Raw genomic sequence first — 26,871 nt, 5'->3', positions numbered from 1 at the left:
TTTTATTCATTCTGTCTCTCTTATATAGGTTCAGGAAATAGCTGTGAGAAACTATGGCATCATGGAGCGAGCATATCTTTCGAATTAGAATTTTGGTTTTCATGCTTTAACAGCTACATGTCTTTGAGCAAGCCACATAGCTCTCTGAATCCTAATTTTCCTGTAAAAACATGGGAATAACAAATCCTGCGTCTCAACTCTTGTTTTAATGACTTCTTCGATTATGGATACTAGAAAATCATTTGTTGGGAGTTCCGTAGGGGTCATTCTTAACAACCCTCTTCACATTTTGGAAAGATTGCCTTATGGGAACAGAAGGCATTTTGCTTAACAATTCTATGACACTCCATTTCTAAAGGAAAACTAGGTATTACTTGTAATAACATGTCTTGTTTGTCATTTATAACCCAGGCATGCTTCATACTTGAGAAAGAATTAATTAGCGCCACAAGAGTCAAGATTAGCTGTTTCTTATAATTGAGGTTGTTAACCTGGAGATCCTAGTGCCAGTGTGCTAGAGTGTAGACTTATGTCAGGTTCTGAGATTTGGAAGCAATGCCTTTGGACAGCCTAGAAGTGGCTAAAACCTGGTGACTGGCTTATTTTGACACACCTTAGCTTCAAGAACAGACCACTGTTAGTGGTTGATAGTATTTGGCTACTACCAACAAGCAGAATACCTTCTAAATTCTAAAATTGGTTCATAACTAAGCCTGCAAGAAGGTATTGGGTCTAGAAAACCACCTGTAATTTTTCTCATCTCTGTCTTAGATTTGCTTCACTTCTCCCTGCAGACTGATTTCCTTTGCTTCTCTATTATACAAGCTAGTTGGAAGACACCAAATCTTACAGCACCCTAAATGCTAATTTACACACAGAAAGATTTTCTCTTTCCCAATTCCAATTCTAAATTTTCAGCAAAGGCATTGGGCCCATTCGGGGATAGTGGCCTTCCCTAGCCCAGTCAACCATGTTATGTGAAAGGGGAGTAGCTCAGATTGTACAGATGGCTGGCTGTGAGCCCGTTGCTGCAATGGGGTAGGAGGAATAAGGGGCAGTCTTCAGTAATAATAAAAAGAGACCAGCTGACAACCTTAGTAAGTATACACCATGGACATTAACAGCAGTTATAGAAATGTTAAAAACATGCTGAAAGGGAATGGAGTGGCAGGGTCCCCAGGGAATGCTGAAAGTGGACTTTGGGGCCAGGGCGTGGTGCCCCAACACACTGGACTGGAAAACGCTCTTAAGGGCCAGCAAACGATCCTTGAATGAACTACAAGCCTTTAAAAAAAAAAAACATGCTGAAAAGTTGAAAGAATTCATAATCCTACCATCAACTGATGTAGTCTCATGGTTTTTTCCTTAATTTTGATCAGGTATAGTTGTATTTTTAGAGCAACATATAATCTCTGTTTTCCAACATAGAATCTTTTTGCATGATGTTAAAACTGTAAGTTTATTTGTTGTCATTAAAGATTTACAAGTCCATTTCAATTTTACTGTCCCTGTTTTTAGGCCACTCAGACCACTATTTTTTGAGGGATAGTTTTGAGGGATAAGGAATCTAGAGGGATTAAAAAAAAAACGTACTATATATATTTACACAATTTATATCAAGAAATGAAATCAACAGCAATATCCTGTTAAACCCTCTATGTGATTTTTTTCACCCCCCATCATTCCTCCCTTTCTCAATACCTATAAGTTTATATTTATTTATTTATAAATCATTTTATTGGGGGCTTGTACAACTGTTATCACAATCCATACATACATCCATTGTGTCAAGCACATTTGCACATTTGTTGCCATCATTATCCCTTGTAAGTTTATTTTTAATGATCACATAATATTCCAACTTACAGATAGAGTTTTTTAAACCACTTTTCTATTTCTGTATATTTTGATTATGGTAAACATTATTCTCTATAAAACTTTTATTTATTTAAAATTCATTTCCTTAGAGATGGGGAACCAGATAGGATTAGATTTATGAACACTTAAGAAACCACACACACAGAACCACAACTTGCTGCTATTTACCAAATTTCCTTTCAGAAAGGTTCAAATTTGTAAAAACTTCCCCTAGCAATGTGTTCTGAGAATACCTGTCTCACTGACTCTTATAACCAAAACAAACAATAAATTGCATAGGTAAATAATGGAAACCTTACAAGTGTAATCTTACCTCTCGATCTTTTGTTTTTAAGAATTTAGGGTAGAAAAATACCATATATTTGTTACATATTTTCTATTGAAAGTAACAACATTGGAATGTTAACAAATGAGAGGACTCTAGAAATAGAAATGCAGAAAAACGTTCACCTTGGTGAAAATAGCTTAGGATGATAGAACTTTGAATCAAATGAAGCTAGTTTGTGGCCTCACACATCAAAAGAGACATCGTTAAAGGAGGTTGGTAGGTCTCCTTGACAAGGCCTTAGGACCAGAAGGTAGAGGTGGCCAGTACATTGATGTGGTTACTATATTTTAGAGTCTGAGCTTTACTTTTTTCAAAAGCCCCAAGTACTGCCTTTTGTTTCCCAGACATGATTACATTGGGTAGGTATGTAAGGACATCGACTTACCAAACTTCAAAGTTTCTTTAGACAGAGTGCCATGCATTGATTAGACGACAGCATCTTTTCTTAAAAGTTAAATTCCTATCCACCTTCCTTGTTTGCCTTGATTAGATTCAGGTATTTCCATTGGTGTGTACTTGATTTACTCTTTATTTTTATATTCTACAAGAGTCTAATATTACTCCTAGGCTCAGATGACAGCCAGCTAGGTATAAATTTAGAAATGAAAAATCATATATTAAAATGAAGATGTTTGGGGATCTATGCTGAAATTGGTTGGGAAGAACATTAATTTGAGCAAAACATTTTAGCTGTAGTGGCTAGAGCATGGATTTGGGAGTCAAAAATTCCAAATAAATGATATTTGGCAAATTGTTTGAACTTCTCAAAAGTTTTGCCTTCATTTCTAAAATAATAATTTATACCCTATGACATAGTGGGATACATACATGTCGGCTGCTAACTGCAAGGTCAGAAGTTTGAAACCACCAGTCCCTCCACGGGAAAAATAAGTCTTTCTACTCCCTTAAAGATTCACAGTCTGGAAAACATAGCAGGAGCACTTCTTTCCTGTCCTGTAGGGTCATTATGAGTTGGAATTGATGGTAATAATTAATATTCTTGGGGGAAATGAAAGGAGATAATGCTTGTAAAGTGATTTAGTTTAGGACTGACACCTAATAGGCACCCAATATTGAAAAAACAAACAAAACGATTCACTGGGAAAGGAGAGAGAGGTAAGCTGTAGCCTACAGCAAAGGTAGAAATGGGGTTATTTTATAACACTTTGATTGTTTCTGAAACTGTTAGGTGGACACTAGGTGTCAGTATTGTTCCACTCTGGGGGAAGATTTCTGGACTGAAGCTGTGTCTTGTCACTGCTGAGTTCAAACAAATAGATGAAGTATTTATTGCTGTTGTATTTTAGTCCTTTTGACAGTTTTGTTCAACCCTCATTTTTCATAATGGCTACATTCCCAGTCATTGTACAACTTTATCTTCCAGTTCACTGAAGGCTCAAGTCAGCTATTTCTGTTTTTTAGTATATTTCATGATTTACCTGAGTAGTAGAGAGATATGCCCACCTTGTGTAGGTTATTTATGTTCTTTTGGGAGATATGTAAACTTCAGCCAGTAGTTTTCATCTACTGGAAGAAACTTCGCAGTACAAGCACTTTCCCAGAAGTCTCCCTAAAGCAGCAGTGGCTGGTTTTTCTGTGTAGCTACATTTAATGAGCTGACCTTTGCACTAACTCTACCATTCATCAAATAATGTCATCTTTTTCTTATCTGGTCTCTGTTTGTTACTCTTAGAAGATATCTCTGCAGGCAGACTTCAAAACCGTAGTGACAGATTGTAGCAAAAGGACTCTATATAACCTACTCTTTTGAGTGGCCCTCTGTGATGGCTTGGCTGTACTCAGACTTCTTTTGTGCTTTGCAGTGTTCGCCTTAACGGAGTGTTCCCTCTGAAATCTGGACTTCCCTATTTCATTCTTCCATGAGAAAAGTTTTATAATTGCTTTTCTGAAATTTTAATTCATTTGCTTTACAAATTAACCTCATTGTAGATCTTGCATTTTACAAAGTGCATTGGATGCATTATCTTATTTAATTCTTATAAAACCATCCTCTGAAGCAATCTTAAGGCCCATTTTACAATGAGGAAAGCAGATTCAGAGGTGATTTTCCCCAGCTATCAAAAATAGTAGGTGATTCTACTGAAACTGATATCCTAGTCTGACTCCACAGGCTCCGTGCGCTCATTTTATGTAAAATGTTGATTTATACACAATATTTTATTCTTATTGCTAATTGCTGAGTAGACTATTGAACGCTTTTTTAAAGCAAGGTAAACTAAACTTATTCATCTGTGCTTGTATATTTAGGATGTTACATATTTCTTTTCAGTCTTCTCAAGATCTATTTGTTGAAGAAACTTGTGAAGAAGGAAACTCTGTACCTGCCTCACAGAGGTGAGATTTTGTATGTTGCTGCTGTTCAGCACTCTCCTCTGATGGTGCCGGCGTAAGGGAGATGAACCACAGGAGTGATACTGTCCAGGGACAGCTTACCACGGAGCTTTTAGCTCCACTGTAAGCTCTGACTATGAGAAATTGTTATTGTCTCCCGGTTCTCAAATGTGCATCTCATAGAAGTCTAGAATGTTACGTTTTCAGGGGATCTTAAGGTTTCCTCATCTATTCCACTTGTCACAGCGTGCTTTCCATTTACATTGCGCCTCAAAAGTAGTTGAATCCTGCCACTACGTACTCTCTGCTTAACCAACTATCCCACCTTCCTATGTTAATTTGAAGACTCTTTACAGTCCTTCTGTGCGATGTTCCCTTTCTCCCTTTTCCGTCTTCTGCTTATTTTGTCTGCATACTCTTAATGTCCACTTCTAAAACATACGTCCGCTTGGAGTCTTCAGATTATTCAGGGCACACAGAATCCTTATCATCCTCCCTCTCTGACCTGTATGTCTAACTTTTAATCAGATAATATCTCATCTTTCCCTTATATTTGTTCACTGCCTCCGTCATTCTTGCTGATTGATTGATGGGGGTTACTTACCTTCTGAAGCCTTCTCTCTCTAATAATGGATAGTGGTTGTTGGCTTGCAACTACACTGCTAACTGAATCAGGCTTTCAGTCATTTTTTTTTTCATCCAGTAGTTGACCTTTAGGAATTTTTCAAGTTTAATTTTGCGTGGAGTGACCATCATCTTCTACAGGGACGTGGAGGCACAGTTACCATTTGGCGTAATTTAGGTGGTGGTCTTAATCTTTTAGACTATGAGGCATTTCTTCCTAGGTTAAAGATTATGGTTTTGGTTTGATTTTTCTGCTGCTAAGACAGCTTTGAAAGTGCCTTTAAGTGGAATGGGCCTTCTGCTTCCTGTAGGCCTCTCTGTTTTATTGTGGTGAGCTCGGTACAGAGCAGATGTAGGCTTTAATAAATGATTATATGCTTTGTCACCAAGAGATAGTTGGAATCACAGGCAATGCGGTTTGACTTCAAGTTGATTAGCCCATTTTATAAATGGCAGTTAATTGTTTTGTGATGAACCCTTTAAATAGAGCCCTGATGTTACATGCAGAGTAAACTCTCTCTTGCTTGGGTTTATTAAAAAAAATGTTTTGTGATGTTTTATTTAGAGAATGAAATCACTTGTGGTTTACTATCGGGATTTAGTTATTTATCATGAATCAGCGGTGGCTATTCTCGCTTAGTGGTTCTTGGTTGATGTGAAGATTTGTGTTTTTAAATGTCCTCTTGCAGCCTTGACACTTGATCAAACTAATCATCGCGCTCTATGAAGCACAGGGGTGGGGGGCGGGGGGCTACTTGGGATGCTCAGATCTCTCAGCCATGTGTTTCTATTCAGAAAACGATTGCACTCCATGAGCGAGGCAGGGAAAAAAGAGGTCAGATCAGATGAAGGAAACCATTCATAATTAAGATTTGCTCGGAAGAGATATTCAACTTGTGTGGACCAATGTTTGCTGCAGGGCAGCTTGGTATTGTAGCTTATTTTTGTTGCTTAGAAGAAAGACACATCTTGAGATAAAAGAGGAAATTTCACTGCAAGGCGAAGGAAAAAGCTGATGTGTTGTCAGGAGAATCTCCATGTCCCTTCTTAAGCAATTACAAATCTCTAGTCTTCAGAAGGCTGAGATGGAGGTTATAAAATGCTTTTGGCATCCTTGGAATTGAGTGGAGGCTTTGTCTTCTGTGCTATTCACAGATAGGCTAGCCTTCAGCCTTCCTTTGTGCGACTCCAAAAATGGGTTCTCCTCATTCAGCCTTTTCACTGGCACTGAAGTTGTGAGCATGCTTATTCCCCTCTTTCTGGCCTAGAGGGTGCACTACTGATTTCTTACCTCCCTGTTGTGCTTTTGTGGGCTTTGACAGCAGGTATCAGATTACCTGTGGCTTTGTGAATGACTCACTGTTGCTTTTGGCCCTGTGCTCTGATTTATTTTACCGGGAATTCACTTGGGATTTGGTTCTTTTTTCAGCATTGCTGCTTTAACCAGTAAGAGAAGCTCAGTCCTTATGCCAGAGAATTCTGCAGAAGAAATCACTGTTTGTCCTGGTAAGCACCCCACTGTGATGTTATTGATACATAGTTTTCTACCTTTTAATGCCAAAGCACTTTGAGGAGTTTATATGAGACTTATTAGTATGCATGTTTACATACATACATACACATACATTTTTACAAATAGGCTCTGATTTTCAATCTTTTATCTCTTTTGTCTGCTTGTTTGCTTCTGAGGTTTATCAGAGATAGCGGCGACTTATAAGGAATAGCACTTACTTAATTAACTACTTTCAGAGCCAAGATAACTTTATGGCTAGTTTAGGCATTCTCAGAATTGGTCTGCCTTCCCATCTGCTTATCATTAAGGTAGACTTTTCACAGAGCCTAGTTGGTTCTGCCTTGCCATTCACTGAAATCTTTTCGTGTAGGGAGTCTAGAATTAAATTTTGGGCACAACTCTGCCACCGACTTTTAAAAAATTTCAGATGAGGTACCTCTTTAAAACTTCTTAGTTGTAGAAATGAAGACATGTATTCCTTACTTTTGGCACAATAGATGCTCATACAAAGTTGCACATAGGTGGATTTAGATATATGAGAATTTAAACTAATGTGTACTATTTAAGAGAACTTTTGAGTTGAATGATCATATAATATGAAGAATGATGGTATGACATGAACCATTACTTTCTAAGGAATTTGTTTTAGTTTCTATTTTCTTATTTAGATTTTCTTAAAAGTAGAGCCCATTATATTTAATCACTCCTCCTCCTTATGTGAGAGATGGAAGGAATTTCTATTAACATTTAAACTCTGTGGCTAGCAAAATCCATGGCGAGGAGGGTGTAAGAGGCCTGGTAGGACTTGATTAAGGGTAATGTAACTGAGAGGTATTACTGAAACCCAAATGAAGGCTGAGCATGAGAGTGGGACAAGAGGAAAGTAAAAGGAAATAGAGGAAAGAACTAGGAGGCAAAGGGCACTTATAGAGGTCTAAATACAGGCATGGACATATGTAGATCTGTTTATATATGAGAACAGGGAAATAGATCTGTGTGCATGTATTTACAGGTTTAATATTAAGGTAGCAGATGGACATTGGGCCTCCACTCAAGTACTCCTTCAATGAAAGAACACTTTCTATTAAACTGGCATTCTATGATGCTCACCTTCCTGACACAATCACTGAAGACAAAGCGGGTACATAAGCAAATGTGGTGAAGAAAGCTGATGGTGCCAAGCTTTCAAAAGATATAGCATCTGGGTCTTAAAGGCTTGAAGGCAAACAAGTGGCCATCTAGCTCGGAAGCAACAAAGCCCACATGGAAGAAGCACACCAACCTGTGTGATCATGGTGTCGAAGGGATCATGTATCAGGCATCATCAGAACAAAAAATCATATTGTGAATGAGGGGGGAGGACCCAAAGCCCATCAGTAGGCAACGTGACATCTCCTTACAGAAGGGTCATGAAGAGGAGACGAGCCAGTAAGGGTGCAGTGTAGCAACGATGAAACAAAACTTTCCTCTACTTAAATACTTCCGCCCCCCAACGATCATGATCCCAATTATACCTTACAAATCTGGCTAGCCCAGAGCATGTACACTGGTATGGATAGGAACTAGAAACAGAGAATCCAGGACAGATGAACCACTCAAGACCAGTAATGAGAATGGCGATACCAGAAGGGTGTAGGGCTGGTAGGGTAGAAAGGAGGAACCAATTACAAGGATATGCATTTAACTTCCTCACTGGGGATGGACAACAGAAAAGTGGGTGAAGCGGGGGAGGTTGGACAGTGTAAGCTATAACAAAATAATAACAATTTATAAATTATCCAGGGTTCATGAAGGAGGGGTAGCGGGCAGAGAGGGGAAAATGAGCTTATACCAAGGGCTAGGGGTACAAAGCAAATGTTTTGAGAATGATGGGGGCAACAAATGTGCTTGACCCAGTGGATGTATGTATGGATTGTGATGAGTCCTATGAGCCCCCAAATAAAATGATTTTTAAAAAAACAAATTCTGTGGATAGCAAGTAGTGTGCAAATGTTACTGTAAGTCATTGACATCATATCTGACTTCCTCTTAGGTCTCGTTTAACCTGTGAGTGTAACAGAGAGCAGTACGAGGGAGCTTCAAAATATGTGTGGAAAAATGGGAAAGATAATGGCAATTTTCAATGAGTGTTTTGAAAATCCCTTTTTATTTATTTATTTTTAAACTTTTTATCCACAGAGACTCAAATTTTGTTTACATGTAGTCTAGGAAGTTCTATATGTATGTTTTAACACTTAGTAGTATGTCAAAGGCCTTTGATTTATTTATATTTTAACATTAACTATGTTGGTTTTTATTAAAAGTGATTTAAAATTAATTTTAAATGTATTTGGATTATTGCTTAATGATACCACTAAAGGACCCCACTACCAAGTGCACTCTGACTTGTCGGAAGCACTCATGACTGCTGTGCTGTGTGTGTGAGAAGAAAGTCTTGACCCTTCCTCTCTGGCTGCTCAGTCACTCCGTCTCTCTTGGCTGGAGGAGTGCATGGCAAGCCACCCACTATCTCCCAGGAGGAACTTGAAAGCCCTAGGCCAAGAGAGAGGGAAAAGCAAGCCCTTCATGACTGAGGTTAGACTGCTTTTATGATCAAGACTTGCTGTCATTAGCTTAGTAATTAAGTCTCACTGTTGCTGACATAAACCACTTCTAAATGAGATCACAAAAGGTTTCTATAACATTAATGCTCCTTTTTCCAAGAAAGTGTAACTTCTTCATGAAGCCAAACTTCTGAGACTCTTCTTTAAGTATACAATTTAGGAGCTGTGCATCTTAATTGCCTGGAAATTTTGTTCTAAATGGTTGAAACACAGATTGAATGTGGTATTCCATGCTACCTATTTCCTTTTGTCTCATATTTCTGACAGCTCCAGAGGTCTATAATACTCTAAAAGTTGCAACCCCTTTGTAGTGGTAATCACTTTGCACAGGAAGCAGGAGTATGGTCTCATGCCCATATTTGTACATGCTACTACCATTGTTTTTTCCTGACGAGCTAAGCCTTCTTAGGGGAGCTAATGGTGCAGTATTCAAAATGCTTGGCTACTAAGCGAAAGGTGGGTGATTTGAAACCTCCAGCTGCTCCATGGGAGAAATGTGTTGAAGTCTGGTTTTATAAGTATTTATGGTCTTGGAAACCCTATGGGGCAGTTTTACCCGTAGTGGTTACAAGTTGGGTTGTAACCCAACTGAGGGTCAGCAGTTCAAAACCACCAACCACTAGACTTCATAAAGAGTCATAGTCTCAGAAACCCACAGAGACAGTTCTCCCTAGTTCTGTAGGCTCCCTATGAGTCAGAATTGACTCCATGGCTGAGTTTGTTTTGAGATTATAGTGCCCGTATCAATTGGAATTGGCTTCATAGCAATGAGGCAGCTCAATTTTATGGTGTATTTATTTTTATAGAAAATAAAAACCTGTGAATGTTAATACTGGGGTTAAAAGACTTGTGATAAATTATTTCACTTATTCTGGAAGCTACCAAACTACTATAGGGATACAGAGAAGATGGTTTATAGCATGGGGCCAAGTGAAAGGGGGCTGATTGCAAAAGACTATGAGAGAACATTTTGAGAATGAAAATGTTTATAATTAATTGCGATGGTGTTACATGACTATGTACATTTGTCAAAACTCATCAAACATGGGTGATTTGTAGTATAGCTAAATTATGCCTATTAAAGCTATAAGAGAAAATAGGTTTATTTACATTGCTACTGTAGTATCAAACCCTAAACTTTAGGGAAAATAGTGTTTGTTTTTAACTATGAAAACACTGGATGAAAAAGAGTGGAATTGTTTCTAAGATGAGAAATCATGTGGATTTTTTTTTAATTCCAGAAACACAACTAAGTTCCCCTGAAATTCCTGATCTTGAAAGAGAAGGTTCACCATCGAGCAGAGAGCTCCCAGATGAAATAAAAATGGTAATGACAGATCAGGAGGTGAATAATCTTTTTTGTCATTTTTTTCAAGTGTTTTCTTTCTGATTGAAACATTGACCTTGGCTGAAAGGTTTTAGGTGACGGTGAATTGTAGTTGTTGGAATATCTCAGGGAGAGGAGAGATACTTAGAGTTGAGATCTTTTCAGCACTTTCTAAAACCAGTAGTTACCATTCTTAAGTATTTTTATACCTGTTATTACCATTGTTTAAAAAGTTAAATCCACATTGTTAATATTAAGAGAATTAGAATAAGAGTATAGTTTGTCTCTGAAGTCTAGTGTAGTTTCCATTAATGTAGCTAAGTAAACAGACTTGAACAATCTCGGAAAAACCCAGTATGTTTATATTATGGCATAACTTTCACCCCTCATTTCTTAACATGATCAGAAATGCTAAGTAGGAAAAAAATAAAATAAAAAAACCCCAGTGTAACAGCTCTTTTAGAATTTGGCTAGCAGGTTTTCTGGTTTTCCCGGAAAACCCCCACACACCAGTAAAACAGCTATTTAACAATAAAAAAAAAGAAATGCTAAGTAGGAACAACTACATGACAGAATAAGCAAAACTCTAATTTGCATTTTTACCGTTCCTATCTTTACATATCTAGCAACCACCATGAAGTTGAGTGTTTCAAGTTTATACTCCTGGTTAAGATTCTCAGTATGTGCTTTTCATGTTGTCTCTGACAAAAACTCAAACGACCAAATATTACTGTAGTACATTTCAATGTGTTGCTGTGAAAGGTAGCTTAAGGCTCACACATTCTTCTGTGGAAACAAAGATTTTGATTACATTTGTATGCACTATTTTATCCTGAGTACCTTATAAGGTCTTAATTCTTTCATTCCCTTTCATCTATTTTTTTTAAACCGTTTGTACAGCAAAGGTTAAATCCCCTTCCCAGTATGTGCACTGCAGGAAACTAGGTGGAAACCCTGCTTTCATGAATCATGCACACTGCCTGGTTTCCTGGAACCTGATTTGTCACACAACAGGCCAAGATCTCCTTATATCGTTGGTGATAGGAAGGTAGAATACTCACTGCAGTAGAGCAACTACTAGATAATACCAACATGATCTCTGGTATCAGAACCTTCTAAATGGAGGGGTTGCTATTAATGTAGTCATCCTGAAATAATAGAAGCCCCACAAACTTTAGTTAATGAAGGTAGACTTCTTTGTGTAAAAGAACATGAGCCCTATTTAGAATTTATAGGGTATATGCTCACACATATATGAGGGGGAACCAGGAAAAAAAAACAGCGGAATTTTTTCCAAAGCAATGTATTTACGTTTTCTGGCAAAACAACCTTCTTACCTTCAAAGGACTCTCCATTACACTTAACATATTTGTCAAATCTGTGATTCTATTTTTTGGAAACATTTTTCAAACTGATCTGTTTGGATGGCTGACAGCACCTCCCTCATTTTTTTATTCACCTCTTCTAAGTTGTCAAATTGCTATCTTTTCACATCCATCTTTATTCGTGGAAACAAAAAAAGTCACATGGAGCCAGGTCAGGTGAGTAAGGTGTGTGGGGGCAAGAGAGGTATGTTAGTCTGGGTAGACTAGAGAAACAAATCCATAGACACTCATATGTGTATAAGAAAGAGCTTTAGATAAAAGAGCAATCGTATATTGAGAAAACAGCCCAGCCCAGTCCAGATCAAGTCCATAAGTCTGATATTAGCCCATATGTCCTATACCAATCTATAGAAGTCCTCTTCGGACTCAAAAAACAAATGCTATGACACCGAATGGAGGAAGATCACAGGCCAGTGGGTGGGAAGTCTTGTGGGTCCAGTGGTGTTGCAAGCATCTCCGTGCTGGCAGGGGTCTCCACGTGCCTTCTCCAGCTCCAGAGGTCTGTCTTCATCAGCCTCTATCCATGTGTCTTCTCCACAGGGATGTCTCACAGGGAGTGAACAGAGAGAGAATGTGTTTCCTGCCTCCAACGAGGAATAGAGAAGTTCCCAGAATCCTCAGGAGAAGGCCAGGCTCACATAGAGGCCTCATTGGCTATACAGTGATTGATAGGCTAGACTCCACCCCTACCCTCTTAATCCTCAAATTGACAACAGACTATATAACTACCCCATGCTGGTTTTTGCCCAAAACTGGCACACTGAGATGGCTGTGTGAGCAGGTGCACTGTCATGGTGGCAAAACCAGTCCCCCATCTGCCACAAATTGGGCCTTTTATACCACACGCTATTATGCAGTCTTTTCAGAACTTCTAAATTGAAAGCTTGGTGAACAGTCTGAGCTGGTGGAATGAACTCCACATGCACTACAAGTCAGCATTTTCATCCGTTTGGGAAATTGATGGATGTCCAGAACGAGGTTTGTCATCAATTGACATTTCACCTTTTTTGAAATGAGAAAATCACTTATGTGCTTGATTTTTCCCATAACGCTCTCCTCCAAAGCTGTGTTCAACATCACAACAGTTTCTGCAGCATTTTTCCCAAGCAGGAAACAAAATTTCACAACTGCACGCTGTTCTCTTAAATTGGCCAACACAAAAGTGAGGTTTGAGCGAAACTGCTTTCACAAAAAAATTCACTGTGTCAGAGATAATCTTTCCAGGCAGGGCCTCTGGGTTCACTAACTCAGAGCGACTTGCCCTATGCTTGCCTAGGGCGAAAAATGCTTATTATGAAAGCTTAGTTCTGCCCAGCACAATTCTGGTGTTTTGGGTACCCTCCCGCATGATCAGTATATATTAAATGGCTAGCGTTATGTAGCCATTCTCACATTGGATGGCTTCTTTTCACTGTTGCTGTTTGCTATAATAGAGCCTTTAATTTTAAGTCACTGGGAGTCACTTACTAGTTGCAAGTCTTACTAGAGGCATGATGCCTAAACATTTTTGTGTGTACAAAGAATACTATTCTAAAGGGTATACAAATAACAAAGGGGTAATATAAAAATTCTTGCCCTGGAATTCTGTTTGTAGTATTAAAATTCTTGGATGTTTTTTTTGAAGGTGTGTGATATAGTGCAAAAAGCTTAACATTGGAGTTAGAAAACTTGGCTTTGACTTCCAACCTCACCACTTACCATTTACACTTGTGTGTAAGCCGAGTATTTCAGCACATTTTTTTTTAACATTTTATTAAGTACTAATACAACTCTTAGCACAATCCATACATACATCAATTGTGTAAAGCACATCTGTACATTCTTTGCCCTTATAATTTTCAAAGCACTTGCTCTCCACTTAAGCCCTCTGCATCAGGTCCTCTTCCCCCCTCCCCCCCTTCCCCGCTCCCTCCTCCCGCATGAGCCCTTGATAATTTATAAATTATTATTTTGTCATATCTTGCCCTGTCCGACGTCTCCTTTCACCCCCTTTTCTGTTGTCTGACCCCCAGGGAGGAGGTCACATGTAGATCCTTGTAATCGGTTCCCCCTTTCCAACCCACTCACCCTCTACTCTCCCAATATTGCCCCTCACACCCCTGGTCCTGAAGGTATCATCTACCCTGGATTCCCTGTGCCTCCAGCTCCTTTTTTGCACCAGTGTACAACCTCTATCTATACTTGCAAGGTAGAATTCGGATCATGGTAGTGGGGGGAGGAAGCATTTAGGAACTGGAGGAAAGCTGTATTCTTCATCGGTGCTATGTCGCACCCTGACTGACTCATCTCCCCTAGACCCCTTGCAAGGGGACCAAGGGGATCTCCAGTGGCCGACAAATGGGCCTTGGGTCTCCACTCTGCACTCCCCTCTTAATTCACTATGGTAAGATGTTTTTTCTGATGATGCCTTATACCTGATCCCTTCGACACCTTGTGATTGCACAGACTGGTGTGCTTCTTCCATGTGGGCTTTGTTGCTTCTGAGCTAGATGGCTGCTTGTTTACCTTCAAGCCTTTATAAGACCCCAGACACTATCTCTTTTGATAGCCGGGCACCATCAGCTTTCTTCGCCACATTTACTTATGCACCCATTTGTCCTTAGCATTCGTATCATAGAGGTGTGCATCCAATGATATGATTTTTTTGTTCTTTGATGCCTGATAACTGATCCCTTCAGAACCACATGATCACGCAGGCTGGTGTGTTCTTCCATGTGGGCTTTGTTGCTTCTGAGCTAGATGGCTGCTTGTTTATCTTCAAGCCTTTAAGACCCCAGATGCTATCTCTTTTGATAGCCAGGCACCATCAGCTTTCTTCACCATGTTTGCTTGTTCACCCGCTTTGGGTTCAGCAGTTGTGTCGGAGGGTGAGCATCATAGAATTTCAGCACATTTTCAATGCAGTTTTTGTGGTAAAATTATGTGCCTCAACTTATATTCGGGTCGGCTTATACTTGCGTATATGGTAACTTTGTGATCTTGGGGAAATTACTTAATTAATCATTTAATATATCTCTTAAGCACATAGTGATTGCATACTGTGCCAGGCATTGTTTAGACTTCTGAGATATAATGATAAATAAGAAAGCACAGTTCCTGCATTCAAAAAGAGGAAGCCTTGTGGCGTATTTGGTTATGTTGGGCTGCTAACCATGAAGTTAGCAGTGTGAACACACCATCAAGAGAAAGATGATAGTTTCTGCTACTGTGAAGATTTCCAGCCTTAGAAACACAGTGTAGAGAAGCCCTGCACTGCCCTGTAGGGTTACTATGAGTTGGAATTAACTAGGTGACTGTGCATTTGGTCTGCCTTTTACTTTTACCTTGAAAGAATCGTAGTAAGGGAAAAGACAGACAAGTAAACAGATAAATTATAATGAAAATGTGAATTGATTACGGGAACACAGACTAGGAATGCTTCAAAGTTTAGCTCTTTCATTTGTAAAATGGATGAAAAATACTTAACTTTATTTGACTACTAATGAAGATTGCAGTAGATTAAAAATGTTAACTACACAGCACAAAGTTGAAGCACGCATGTGAAAGAAGTGCCATTGCTTTGTAATGTATGTGGCCACTCAGTGAGACTGGCTTACTAATGACAGAGCATTGCTCAGTAGTAGTCGAGGTTTTGAGAATACCCACCTTAGAGCTGTAAGCCCTCTTGACACAGTTTCTTGGAGTAGGCAGGTTTCTTTGGAAATGATGTTGTTTGACTATCTTGAGAGTTTCCTGTGTTTGGAGACTTAGATGACTATCCTATTTGTAGAAAAGTTAGTAGAAATTTTAAAACATCTAGATCTGTGGGCTTTAAAAGAAACTGAAGAGAGTGCCATGCTGCTGTTACAGAAATGGCATCGTGGAGGGCTTTACCACAGACAGAGGCATTCTCTTTCTGTTTAAGAGGCTAGAAGCCCAAACTAGAAGGGAAGACTCTATCTCCTTGTTGGCCCGGGGAAGTTCATTGTCTCCTTTCAGCATCTGCGGGCCCCAGCCTTGGGGATCTGCGTGTCTGTTGGCATCAGTCTTCCTCTAGGAGTCTCTCAGTGCAAGGACCTTAGGTTAAAAGGATGTGCCCAGCTCCTACCTCTTGTTTCTTAGTAGTACTGAGATTTCTTTTTCTCTACTCTCATCTTTCCTTTTAGCCCATGTAAGATAAAAGGTGTCGCAGACCACACCCCAGGAAAACTCCCCTTGCTTCGGGGCTGTGAGCCGAGTAAGGGTGTTATATCCCCTTCTGACTCTGCTTTCTTGACAAACCTAATCTTGTCTCATTAATGTGTACAGGCCAGGATTAATAACATATTACAAATGAGGAATAATTACATCAGATCATAAATGGAAGCTAACCATATAATTATACTTGGGAATAATACCCTAGCCATCTTGGTTCATAGTTTTGAGGAATACAGTTCAGTTCATGGCAAGGGGAAAGTATAAATGCCTGGCTTGCATTGCATCGTTGTTGGTAGTTGCCATTTAGATGGTTCCAGCCCATCGTGATCCTGTGCACAACAGAAGGGAACACTGCTTACTCCTGTACCAACCTTACAATTGTTCCTGTGCTTGAGCTCACAGTTGCAGCCAGAGTCCGTCTATCTTGTCGAGGGCCTTCCTCTCTTTTGCTGCCCCTCCACTGTACTAAGCATGATGTCCTTCTCCAGGGACATAGCTTCCAGCATCACAGCAACACATAAGCCACCACAGTATGGCAGACTAACAGACAAGCGGTGGAAACAGCTTGCTAAACTTCATGTAAACTGGCTTTCAGGGCAAGGTGGGGAGAATCTGGTGAGCTCCAGGGCATTTTTTTCTTTTCTGTCCATTTTTTGAGATGAAGCTTTTTGGAGGCCATCCTATTAAAAGCTCACGGGATTGATGTCTGAACCTCTTTTCAGAAATAGCTATATAATATTTTAAAGAAGTAGAAGCAGCTCTGAAGAGACTAAATTCCCGACTATATACATTAAAAAGTCCTAATAAACACTGTTTTGCTTGTATTTTTCCCCTTGAGAGTCCCTCGTAGTAGTTGATATTTAAATAGATCATTTAATGGTGCTAGGGAAAAAAATCTGATTTTAATATAAAAATGTTCAAAAAAATTCACAGGCTTGACTGTGAATGTAGTTGGAAGCTGTCTTATATTCACAATAAGACAATAATAGACTACTCCCTCTTGACTACATTAATAGTAAAAGGTACATTCTCTGCATTTTGGAGGTTGACGTTGAATACAAAGGAGTATAGTGCTGGGTATGAGTTCCAGTGACATTCATGTCACATAATATTTCTGTGCCTAGTGAACTTTAGAATGCCAAGTAACTGCTATCGATAGCTGTTAATTTTCGGCAACTCAAGACTATTTCTAGGTATTCATTGACCCTGCACTCAGATAGCTGTACATGAACAAGACCCTTTCTTATGAGATACATGAAGAGGGACCTGGGATGGGGGAGCGGGAAGCCCAGTGACTAAGCTTGGACTAAATAACAACCTAGAACCTCCAACCCACTTGACTCACCATCCGTTAGGTAAGAATAGTAGAACCAGGTAGTCTCCTGATACTTGGCAGAATCAGCTTACAGAAATTAAGTAGAGACTTTTTGCTTCTGCTACAACATGATAGAATGGAAATATTGAAGTTTTTGTTACCAAACAAGCCTGGGTTTAAACCTTGATTGTCTATTAATTTAGTGAATAGCCAGTTGCTGTACTTTCCAAGCCTCAGTTTCCCTTTCTGTGCTATGGGAGCCTGTGATAATCTGTATGTAGGTGGTGGTTGTAAGGAAGGAATGCATATCTAAAATGCTTGGCCAAGCTCAGCGTAATATAGGAACTCGACAATTAATAGTTTCGCTCTCATCTTGCTTTTGTGCCCCTTTCACAGAATGTTTTTTTTTAAATAAAGAGGACATTTGGGGGCAGCTATAGAAACTGTTGGACTCAGTGTTTAAATGGCCTGTTTCTCTTTTTGCTGGTCCACATTCATAAGCAGTCGACTTTAAGGATAGCCAAAATAGACCAGAAGATCTCAGTTGACTCAGCTCGAGTTATATACGATTGTAGATTTGGTCAGTTTGGTTCTTATACCAGAAGAAAGTTTATTTTCCCTCCTTAGTGAGGCATGTAACAACCTAGGGGCTCCTTGCCCTTAACTGGAAGCAGTGGCTATGCAGGGCAGTTTCACATAGATTGGACAGGACATGCTGTCCTTTAAAGCAAGTGTTTAGGCAGTCGTGCTGCAGTGCTCATGCACACTGTTGATTTAATCACTGCAGAGTTCTCAGCTCTGACCTGCACAGGTGACATAAAACTGCCTGTGAGCAATACAGGCACCCATAGGAGCAATGGCATCTATAAAACACTGTGCAGAGTAAGGAGGATAAGGGAAAAGAATAGCGTCGGTAGGACTGATTGGATTAATTGATTATTTTCTTTGGGCTTTCTTTAAGGAGTCGGGTCTTAGTTTTATTTCCTCTTCTAATCTCAAAAGTTGGAGTATCACATTCTGAATAAAATATATGAGAGGTGTTTTGTCTTAGTGGTCCAAGCAGAGACTTAGGTTCTTAACTTAAATGCTAACTGTGCTGTTTCTGGTTTAGTCTCCTAACTCCTTATGTCATAAACTTAAAGTGATCACAGTTGTTTGATAAGATTCCAAAAATATTTTTAAGATGCTGTTGATTTACAAACTCAGGCATGGAATTAAAACACAGTAGACCAGTGACTCAACGAGGACATGCCTTGCAGTGTGGCAGAAAAATTGTGCTCCAGTTTTGGAGTCAAATTGTACTCGGTGTGAATTTTAGCTCTACTATTTCTTCTGTGACTTTGGGCAAATTGCTGTACTGTTTTGGACAGCCCTTTTCTCATGTGTTAAAGGGAATGTGAGCATCTCAGAATGTTTGGCCTAAGTGTTAGCTAGACCTCCCAATCCTCCATGCCAAGCTTGATCAACTGAATTGATTGATAATTGTATCCTTGAGAATAAATGAGATATGGCTGGAGTCTGTTGCAGTTCGTTGGGGGGGAAAAGATACATATAAACCGAAGCTGTCATAATGTCTGATTATGTTCTTTAGGTTGGTAACAGGGAAGATGCTGAGAAGGCAAGACCTGCTTCTACCTTGTCGTCCACTACCCAGGTATCCTGCCCATTGTGTAACCAAGGCTTCCCTCCTACAAAGATTGAGCGACATGCTATGTACTGCAATGGTCTGATGGGGCAAGACACAGGTAAAGACTCACTAGGGCAAAAGCTTTCTCTTATTATATGCATGGTGGCGTTTTAATCATGTACAACTCAATGAAGGGGGGAAAAGAGCTATTCTTAACAAATGAATGGTTTTCGTTTTGTTTGTTTGCTTTGCCCCTTCTATTAGTTCTGTAGTCTTTTTCATTTTTATTGTTTTGGCAGGCTTACTAATTCGTTGTACATATTTCAAGAGTAAGGAGAGAGAAAAATCTCCACTCCTTCTGTTACTTTTCCTCCCATTCTTTGATCTCTTCCCTAGCTGTTCCTCCACCCCTCTTCCCTGATACTTCTTCTGAAGTGTCATTATTCCTCTACTTAACTTCCCCCAGCTAAGCCCACCCCACTGCCACCCCTTACAGCTACACTGAGAGGTCAAGAAAACAACAAGAAATATCAGTACACACATGAGCACGCACACACACACAACACCTAGATTTAAAAGAGATGACTAAAATTGAACAGGCTATGAAATTACCAGAAAAAGAATTAAGAAAAAAATCTTTAATCTTTTAGACTCTCGGTATACTTCTTTGCCATAGTTATGCCAAAAAGCAGTGCAATGTGTTTGTATTTCAGCTTGTATATTCAAGTATTGAGACTCCTGTGGAACTTAAGGAACCATATCTAGAGTCGTCCACTTTTTATTCAAATAATCCATTATAGTTTTGAAAAATACTCTCAACTTACATTCATGTCCTTCCTGTTTTTGTTGAGTTGCTGCCCTAGAGCCCTAACTACTTGCCTGCTTCTACTCCTAAACTGTCTTTGGAAAAGAGAGGAGGAGTGAGCACAGAGGTTTCAGTGAGGACTCCCTGCTCCAAACTTACTCTCTTTGGACCAAATAGGTCACCAGTGCTGGTTACTTAGTCTAGTAGATTGACATTATTTGGAACACTAGAAGGAAACTTTTCTCATTTATTGGTATGTAAAGACTCTTACTCCTCACAAAGACATTGACATAGCAATTCTACTGGGAATAACAGCAAATGTTTCTTCAGTACTTACTGTCATTTCCTTAACGTATTTCATGTAACTTGGTGAACATTTCAGTAAGATAATTGCTATTAACAAATGTACGCAGAAACTAGCACAGGGTCCTATACTAGTAAGTGGCAGAGAAAGGACTTCAACCTTAAAATGTTTGGACTCCAGAGCTCATCTCTGTACCTCCCATCCTATGTCTTTGGGTAATAACTGATCTACAGAGTCAGCACTAGGTATAAAGAAGCTCTGTCTGTGTGGTGGTTGTAACAGTGACAACTTCAAGCCCCGTCAGTGCACAGTCGTGAGGTAAATGAAGACAATCCAGAGCATAGAATATTATGTAAGCATTTATGATAGTTTTACAATGAGCTTTTAGTGATTGGGAAAATTTATACTACATGTAGAAAAGATATACATTCAGACCTGAACGATATAAAAATATGTCTGTATATAGAAAGATTTACCTGCTGTATAAAAAGAATCAAGTTATAAAATAAAATGAGAGAGCTTCAAAAAGTTTATGGGAAATTTCATCCACATTGAATTTCACTTTTCCAAGAACTTTTTGAAGCCCCTTTATGTATATAGCATGAGCCCTTATGTGTGAACAGTACCTGAATATTATAAGTAGTCAATAAATGTTAGCTTTTACTATAATTACAATCACCACACACTACTTTTTTGTTCTTTAAATTTTATTTATTTTTGTTGACTATGTACTACTTTTTTGTGGCATTCTCTTTTTTTTAAATCATTTTATTGGGGGCTTGTACAACTCTTATCACAATCCATACATCCATCCATTGCGTCAACCACATTTATACCATTGTTTTCATCATTCTCAAAACACTTGCTGTTTACTTGAGTCCTTGGTATCAGCTCATTTTCCCCTCCCTCCCCGCTCCCTTGATAATTTATGAATTATTATTATTTTGTCTTATCTTGCCCTGTCCGACATCTCCCTTCACCCACTTTTCTGTTGTCCGTCCCCCAGGGAGGAAGTTATATGTAGATCCTTGTAATCAGTTTCCCCTTTCTACTCCACCCTCCTGGCATCGCCGCTCTCACCACTGGTCCTGAAGGAATCATCTGTCCTGGATTCCCTGTGCTTCCATCTGTACCAGTGTGCATCCTCTGGTCTAGCCAGATTTATAAGGTAGAATTGGGATCATGATAGTGCGGGAGGAGGAAGCGTTTAGGAACTAGAGGAATGTTGTATGTTTCATTGTTGCTACACTGCACCCTGACTGGCTCCTCTCCTCCCTACGACCCTTCTATAAGGGGATGTCCAGTTGCCTACAGATGGGTCTTGGGTCCCCAATCTGTACTCCCCTCATTCACAGTGAAATGATTTTTTGTTCTTTGATGCCTGATACCTGATCCCTTTGGCACCTTGTGATCACACAAGCTGGTGTGCTTTTTCCATGTGGGCTTTATTGCTTCTGAGCTAGATGGCCGCTTGTTTACCTTCAAGCCTTTAAGACCCCAGACTCTGTATCTTTTGATAGCTGGACACAATCAGCTTTCTTCACCACATTTGCTTATGCACCCGCTTTGTCTTCAGCAATCGTGTCTGGAAGGTGAGCACCATGGGATGCCAGTTTAATAGAACAAAGTATTCTTGCATAGAGGGAGTACTTGAGCGGAGGCCCAATGTCCATCTGCTACCTTAATACTAAACCTATAAATATATACACATAGATAGATCTATTTCTACATCCTCATATATAAATATATTTACATATGTACTTGCCTTTATTTAGACCTCTATAAATAACCTTTGACTCCTAGTTCTTTCCTCTATTTCCTTTGACTTTCCTCTTGTCCTACTCTCATGCTCAGCCTTCATTTGGGTTTCAATATTTCTTGGTTACATTACTCTTGATCAAGCCCTACCAGGCCTCCTATACCCTCCTCATCACCGATTTTGGATCACTTGTTGTTTCCTTGTCCCGGGGCTTGTTAACACCACTTCCTTTCCCTCTCACCTTCCCCACTCCCATGTTCCCCCGGAACTGTTGGTCCAGTTGTTTTCTCCTCCAGATTGTTCATCCAGCTATGTACTACTTTTATAAAAAGAAAAATAAACAGATTTACTTAAACTATAATTTTAGATGCTTTATTTAATAAGCATATTACTTCAAGAAGGTTAAATAACATGCTTTTTTGTTTTTGTTTTTAACACAGTTATACAATCTCAGATTTAAATGCCTCCGAGTTAGGAGGATAAAGTAGATTGAGAAGGAATTTTCAACCTTTTCATTTTATGTATAGAGTTGTGTCAATTATTATTTTTAGATTTTAAAATCATATACAGAAATGAAAAATCAAGGGTAGCGTTTCGTGTTTCAAGGGAGTGTGATTAACAAGCAGAGTCTCATGCCCTGTGCATACCCTCACTGAACCCAGATCAACTTTTTTATATCGAAAATAAGCCATCTTAGTTCTGCTTACTCTTTTACTATTCATGGAAACAGAAACCAACTGGGAGTAGAAGTAGGGTAAGGAAGTTAGAGGAATTATGTGAAGCATAATATACAAGTGTGCCACACACATAGTAGGTCTTCAGTAAATTTCCTTTCTTGTTTTCTTCTCCAGCTTGCTTGCTTTTGCCTTTTTCTTGCCAGTGACTTAAGTTAATGATTGTTCTGGTTCCTCTCAGCTTTAGGACTGGAATCAGAGGACAGTCCCCTGCCCCACCCCCAGCCTCGTCTTTGTTAATAGGAACCTCTCTGTAGAGGGAAAAGCTTTAACCTATGTTGGGAGACTATTAGCCGAATCCCTAAAGAGGGAGGATGAAATAGAAGACTTCCCTCCTAGAGTTATAAGTACCCATTCTCTCCTCTTTCCAGTCTCCTAAAGCTGATCCTAGACATGATTGGTTTGGCTGTGTAAAAGAAATAGTAATTAAAGTCATTTACATGAAGTGTCTACCATTTATGCCTAATTACCATGCAGCACAATAACAATTATGCATATCATTAAATATGTGTCTGATTAACTTTGCTGTAAGTTTTATTTGATTATAGTATTGTACTCTGGCTAGGTTGGCTCAGTCTGCTCAGTTTGTTACTCAGTGGCATGACTATCTGCTCACAACTAAGAAGAAATTAGAGGGAATGTGGTTTTAATGGCATTGTTTGTGGAGAGAGAGTTTGTGAAGTTAATCTACACCAGGCTACCTTTGCATTTGCGATCTGTAAAGTATTTGAGACCATTTTTATTTGTGCACCTAGTGAGAAAAAAAAGTTATGCATTGACTCATTCAATGTTTTAAGTACATGCTATATAAAGTTATGCATTTACTCATTCAGTGTTTTAAGTACATACTATACACTGATGCAGAAGTCGGAGGGGCAAATGGTTATAACACACTTGGACCCTAACTGAAAGGTCAGTGGAAAGGTTGGTGGCTTGAGGCTACTCAGAGACCCTGGAAAAAAGGCCATTTTTACTTATCACCAGTCAACTTCTGAAAACCCCAGCAAGCACACAGTTCGACTGTGACACGTGTGGAGTCATCATGAGTCAGAATAAACTGAATGGCCATGGTTTGATGTTTTGATTTGTTTATATACCTGATACGGTGAAAATAACATACAAAGACTCTGTTCTCATGGAACTTATATTGTATTGATGGGAGACAAATGAATATATGCTATGTCAAGTGTTGTAGAGGAAAAATAAAGCCAAGAAGGAAGAGGGTGGGTGGTAGGAGTGCAGTGGTAAGGAGGTAGTAATATAAATTAACTCATCAAGGAAATTCCCATTGAGAAGATGACATTTGATCAGAAATCTAAACAAAGTGAGAAGATAGACTTAAGAACTTTGTGGGGCTGGGTGTGTGTTACAGACAGAAGTAATAGCAAGGGCAAAGACCTTAAGGTGCAAACAAATTTGTTTTAGATGACGAATGACAAAGGAGCCAGTGTGGCTAGAGAAAAGAAAGTGAGCAATGGAACCAGGGGGAAGTGGAGAGAAGTGGACAGATAAATAGTCCTCTTAGGCCATGGGAAGGATGTTAGCTTTTACTCTGAACATGGGAAGAACAGTTGGAGGAATTTGCACAAATATCTGACTTAATCTTTTCATGGCTGCTGTGTAGAGACTCGATTGTTGGGAAAGGGGACAAGAGTGGAAGCCGAGAGATTAGACAGTGTGTTATTTCTGGTAGTGTGATAGAAAGGGAGAAGTATGGTCTTTGGAACTCCACAGATCTGGATTTAAATTTTTGCTGGAATATTTAACAAGCTACCTAACCTCTTTGAATCGACTTCCTTTTTTGTAAAAGTTGCCTGACAATATGGGGGTTGTTATGAGAATCGGAGACATTTTATAAAACCCCTGGCATTGTGCTTGGGATGTAGCAGACATTGATAATAGTAGCTGCCATTATTATTGGCTCATCTTTCCTGTCATTGTAGTCTTTCTGATGTTTGTGGTTTTTTGTACACTAAGAAGCAAAAAAAAAATCATCAGCCAAAGAGACTTAAGCCAAGAGCCAAAGTCAGTGGGACGTCATATTAGAGTTATGGAAGCTGAACACTAATTGTGTATACTTTGGGTCTGGATATAGAACTATAGCTTAAAGTCCGTGTTCAGCTATGAGTAGAATTTTTCTTAGCGTTATCTTGGACAGGAGAGTGGTGTGAGAGCAGGAAAGCGCCCCTGAAGGAGCTCAGATAGTTTGTATTCTACTAACCTAACAGGGTGACAGTTCAAAACTACCCAACAGTGTTATGGAGTAAAAGCCTGGAGATCTGTTTCTGTAAAGATTATAGCCAAGAAAACCCCGTGGTCCAGTTCAACTCTGTAACTTGCAGAGTTGTTGTAAGTTCGAACTGACTTGGTGGCAAGGAGCATGGTTTTAGGACAGTGGTTGTCAACCTTCCTAATGCTGCGACCCTTTAATACAGTTCCTCATGTTATGGTGTCCCCCAATCAAAAAATTATTTTTATTCTACTTCATAACTATAATTTTGCTACTGTTATGAATTGTCATGTAAATATCTGACATGCAGGATATAGTTTCATTGTTATAAATTGAACATAATTAAAGCATAGTGATTGATCACAAAAACAGTATGTAATTTTATATTGTGAAATAATTTATTTCTAATTACAAATAAATGAAATTTTGTCTTGAAGCATGGTGTAACATGGATAAGCATGGTGTTAATATAGCAACAGTAAACTACATTGCTATGTTTTGCGACAGTATGCGTAAAAAGCCAATGTCAGTGGGAAGGTTGAGATAGCTTCTTTCTCACCAGATCAGAAATTCTCAGGGAAGACTTTGCAAGTGCTCAATGAAGACCATCTTCCACCACAGGTCTACTTTTGTATTTAGACTTGATAACCAGCAAGCTGGAAAACCCTGTTTCACAAAGATATGTTGTTGGAAATGGAAGAAGAAGGCACAACACAGTCTCAGACAGATAGGATACGACTGCAAACACTTGATCCAGCATTTTGTAACTGGCATTGTCAAGCAATCAGTTCTCGCCGCATCGCTGTTAATGAGTTCAATGAACTCCTCTTGTACTGTCTCAGGAACATCTTCAACTTTGACTATGAATGGGCTCCTGGCAAGTGTAAATGGGGTGTCAGGTAGATTAGGAAAGTACAATGAAATTTCGTCTGCAAGCATGTGCAAGTGTTCTTTCAAAGAAAGTACCATCATAATCTTTTTGTCCGGTTCGGCAACATGTAAATTTTATTTTCATCCCTTTTTTTTTGCCAAAGCTGAATTTCATTTGGAATGATTGGATCTTTTCAGACAAATTGAGGCATGTTGCATTTGGTCCTTGCAGTGATAAATTTTAACTCACTCAAGATGGCAAAGATGGCAACCAAGTAAGCTATTTTCTACTGTTCACTTTTATCGCTGAAAAGTACTTCAAACTGTGGTCTTGCTTTCTGATAAAACACGTTTTGCGTTCATCGTGAAGCTCAAAAACAATTTTAATGCTTTTCTTCTCGACAACCATCTCACTTCTGTGTGTGAAATAGCAGAGCATTGTTTAGTGCATCCAGCTTGTTGCACAGTTGCAAAAACAGCCAACTGTTTAAAGTGCTTGTCTTTACAAGATTGACAGCAATTAAGATGCTTTTGGTTATTTCTTGTAACTCTTGCGGCGGCGTCTTTGGTGCTAGTATGTGACGCTGAATCATACAGTGAGTTCCGATGACTTTTGGTGACTCATTCAGGACCAACGTTTACATCCTAGCATAGCTGGAGCACCATCTGTGCAAACACCACAACAAACCTTTTGCCAAGAGATCTTAGGCTCCTTCAGACGTGAACCAACTGTGCCAAGTACATCACATGCATGTTCCAAGAGGTTTACAAAACGAACTCATTTTTAAAGTCGCCATCATTAATATACCTCACAGTTTGCAATGTCTGTAGGTTCATTAAGCTGGATGCTAAATATTGAAAGTGGAGCAGATTTAATTTCCTGGATTACCTGATCAAGAATATCAGCAGACATGTCATCTGTTTTTCTGCGGACAGTGTCATTAGATAAGGAAATTGCACTCAATTTTTAACATTCGTCTCCGATCATAACTGGAACAGTGTCTTTGGCCGCTGGCAACAGTAAATCCTCAGAAATGGTGT

General features: G+C 39.2%; 1 protein-coding gene and 1 non-coding gene across 6 annotated transcripts in view; both read left to right on the top strand.

Moving 5' to 3' along the window:
• Positions 1–26,871, top strand: part of UIMC1 (ubiquitin interaction motif containing 1) — a 106,878-nt gene that overhangs the window by 49,157 nt on the left and 30,850 nt on the right. For 4 of the 5 annotated variants that reach the window (XM_075542007.1, XM_075542005.1, XM_075542006.1 and 1 more), the window contains 4 exons: positions 4,497–4,561; positions 6,612–6,688; positions 10,540–10,643; positions 19,093–19,246. In XM_075542007.1, coding sequence (XP_075398122.1) covers positions 4,497–4,561; positions 6,612–6,688; positions 10,540–10,643; positions 19,093–19,246 — 400 coding nt within the window. The remainder of the gene's footprint in view (positions 1–4,496; positions 4,562–6,611; positions 6,689–10,539; positions 10,644–19,092; positions 19,247–26,871) is intronic. The other variant, XM_075542008.1, reaches the window with a different exon arrangement.
• LOC142442040 (U7 small nuclear RNA) lies at positions 11,069–11,129 on the top strand. The gene has a single exon (XR_012783302.1). It is a non-coding gene; the product is annotated as a U7 small nuclear RNA (small nuclear RNA).

Source organism: Tenrec ecaudatus, chromosome 2, assembly GCF_050624435.1.
Source record: "Tenrec ecaudatus isolate mTenEca1 chromosome 2, mTenEca1.hap1, whole genome shotgun sequence".
Taxonomy (NCBI): domain Eukaryota; kingdom Metazoa; phylum Chordata; class Mammalia; order Afrosoricida; family Tenrecidae; genus Tenrec; species Tenrec ecaudatus.
The sequence above is the reverse complement of the archived record's forward strand: the minus strand, read 5'-3'. Positions and strand labels throughout refer to the sequence as shown.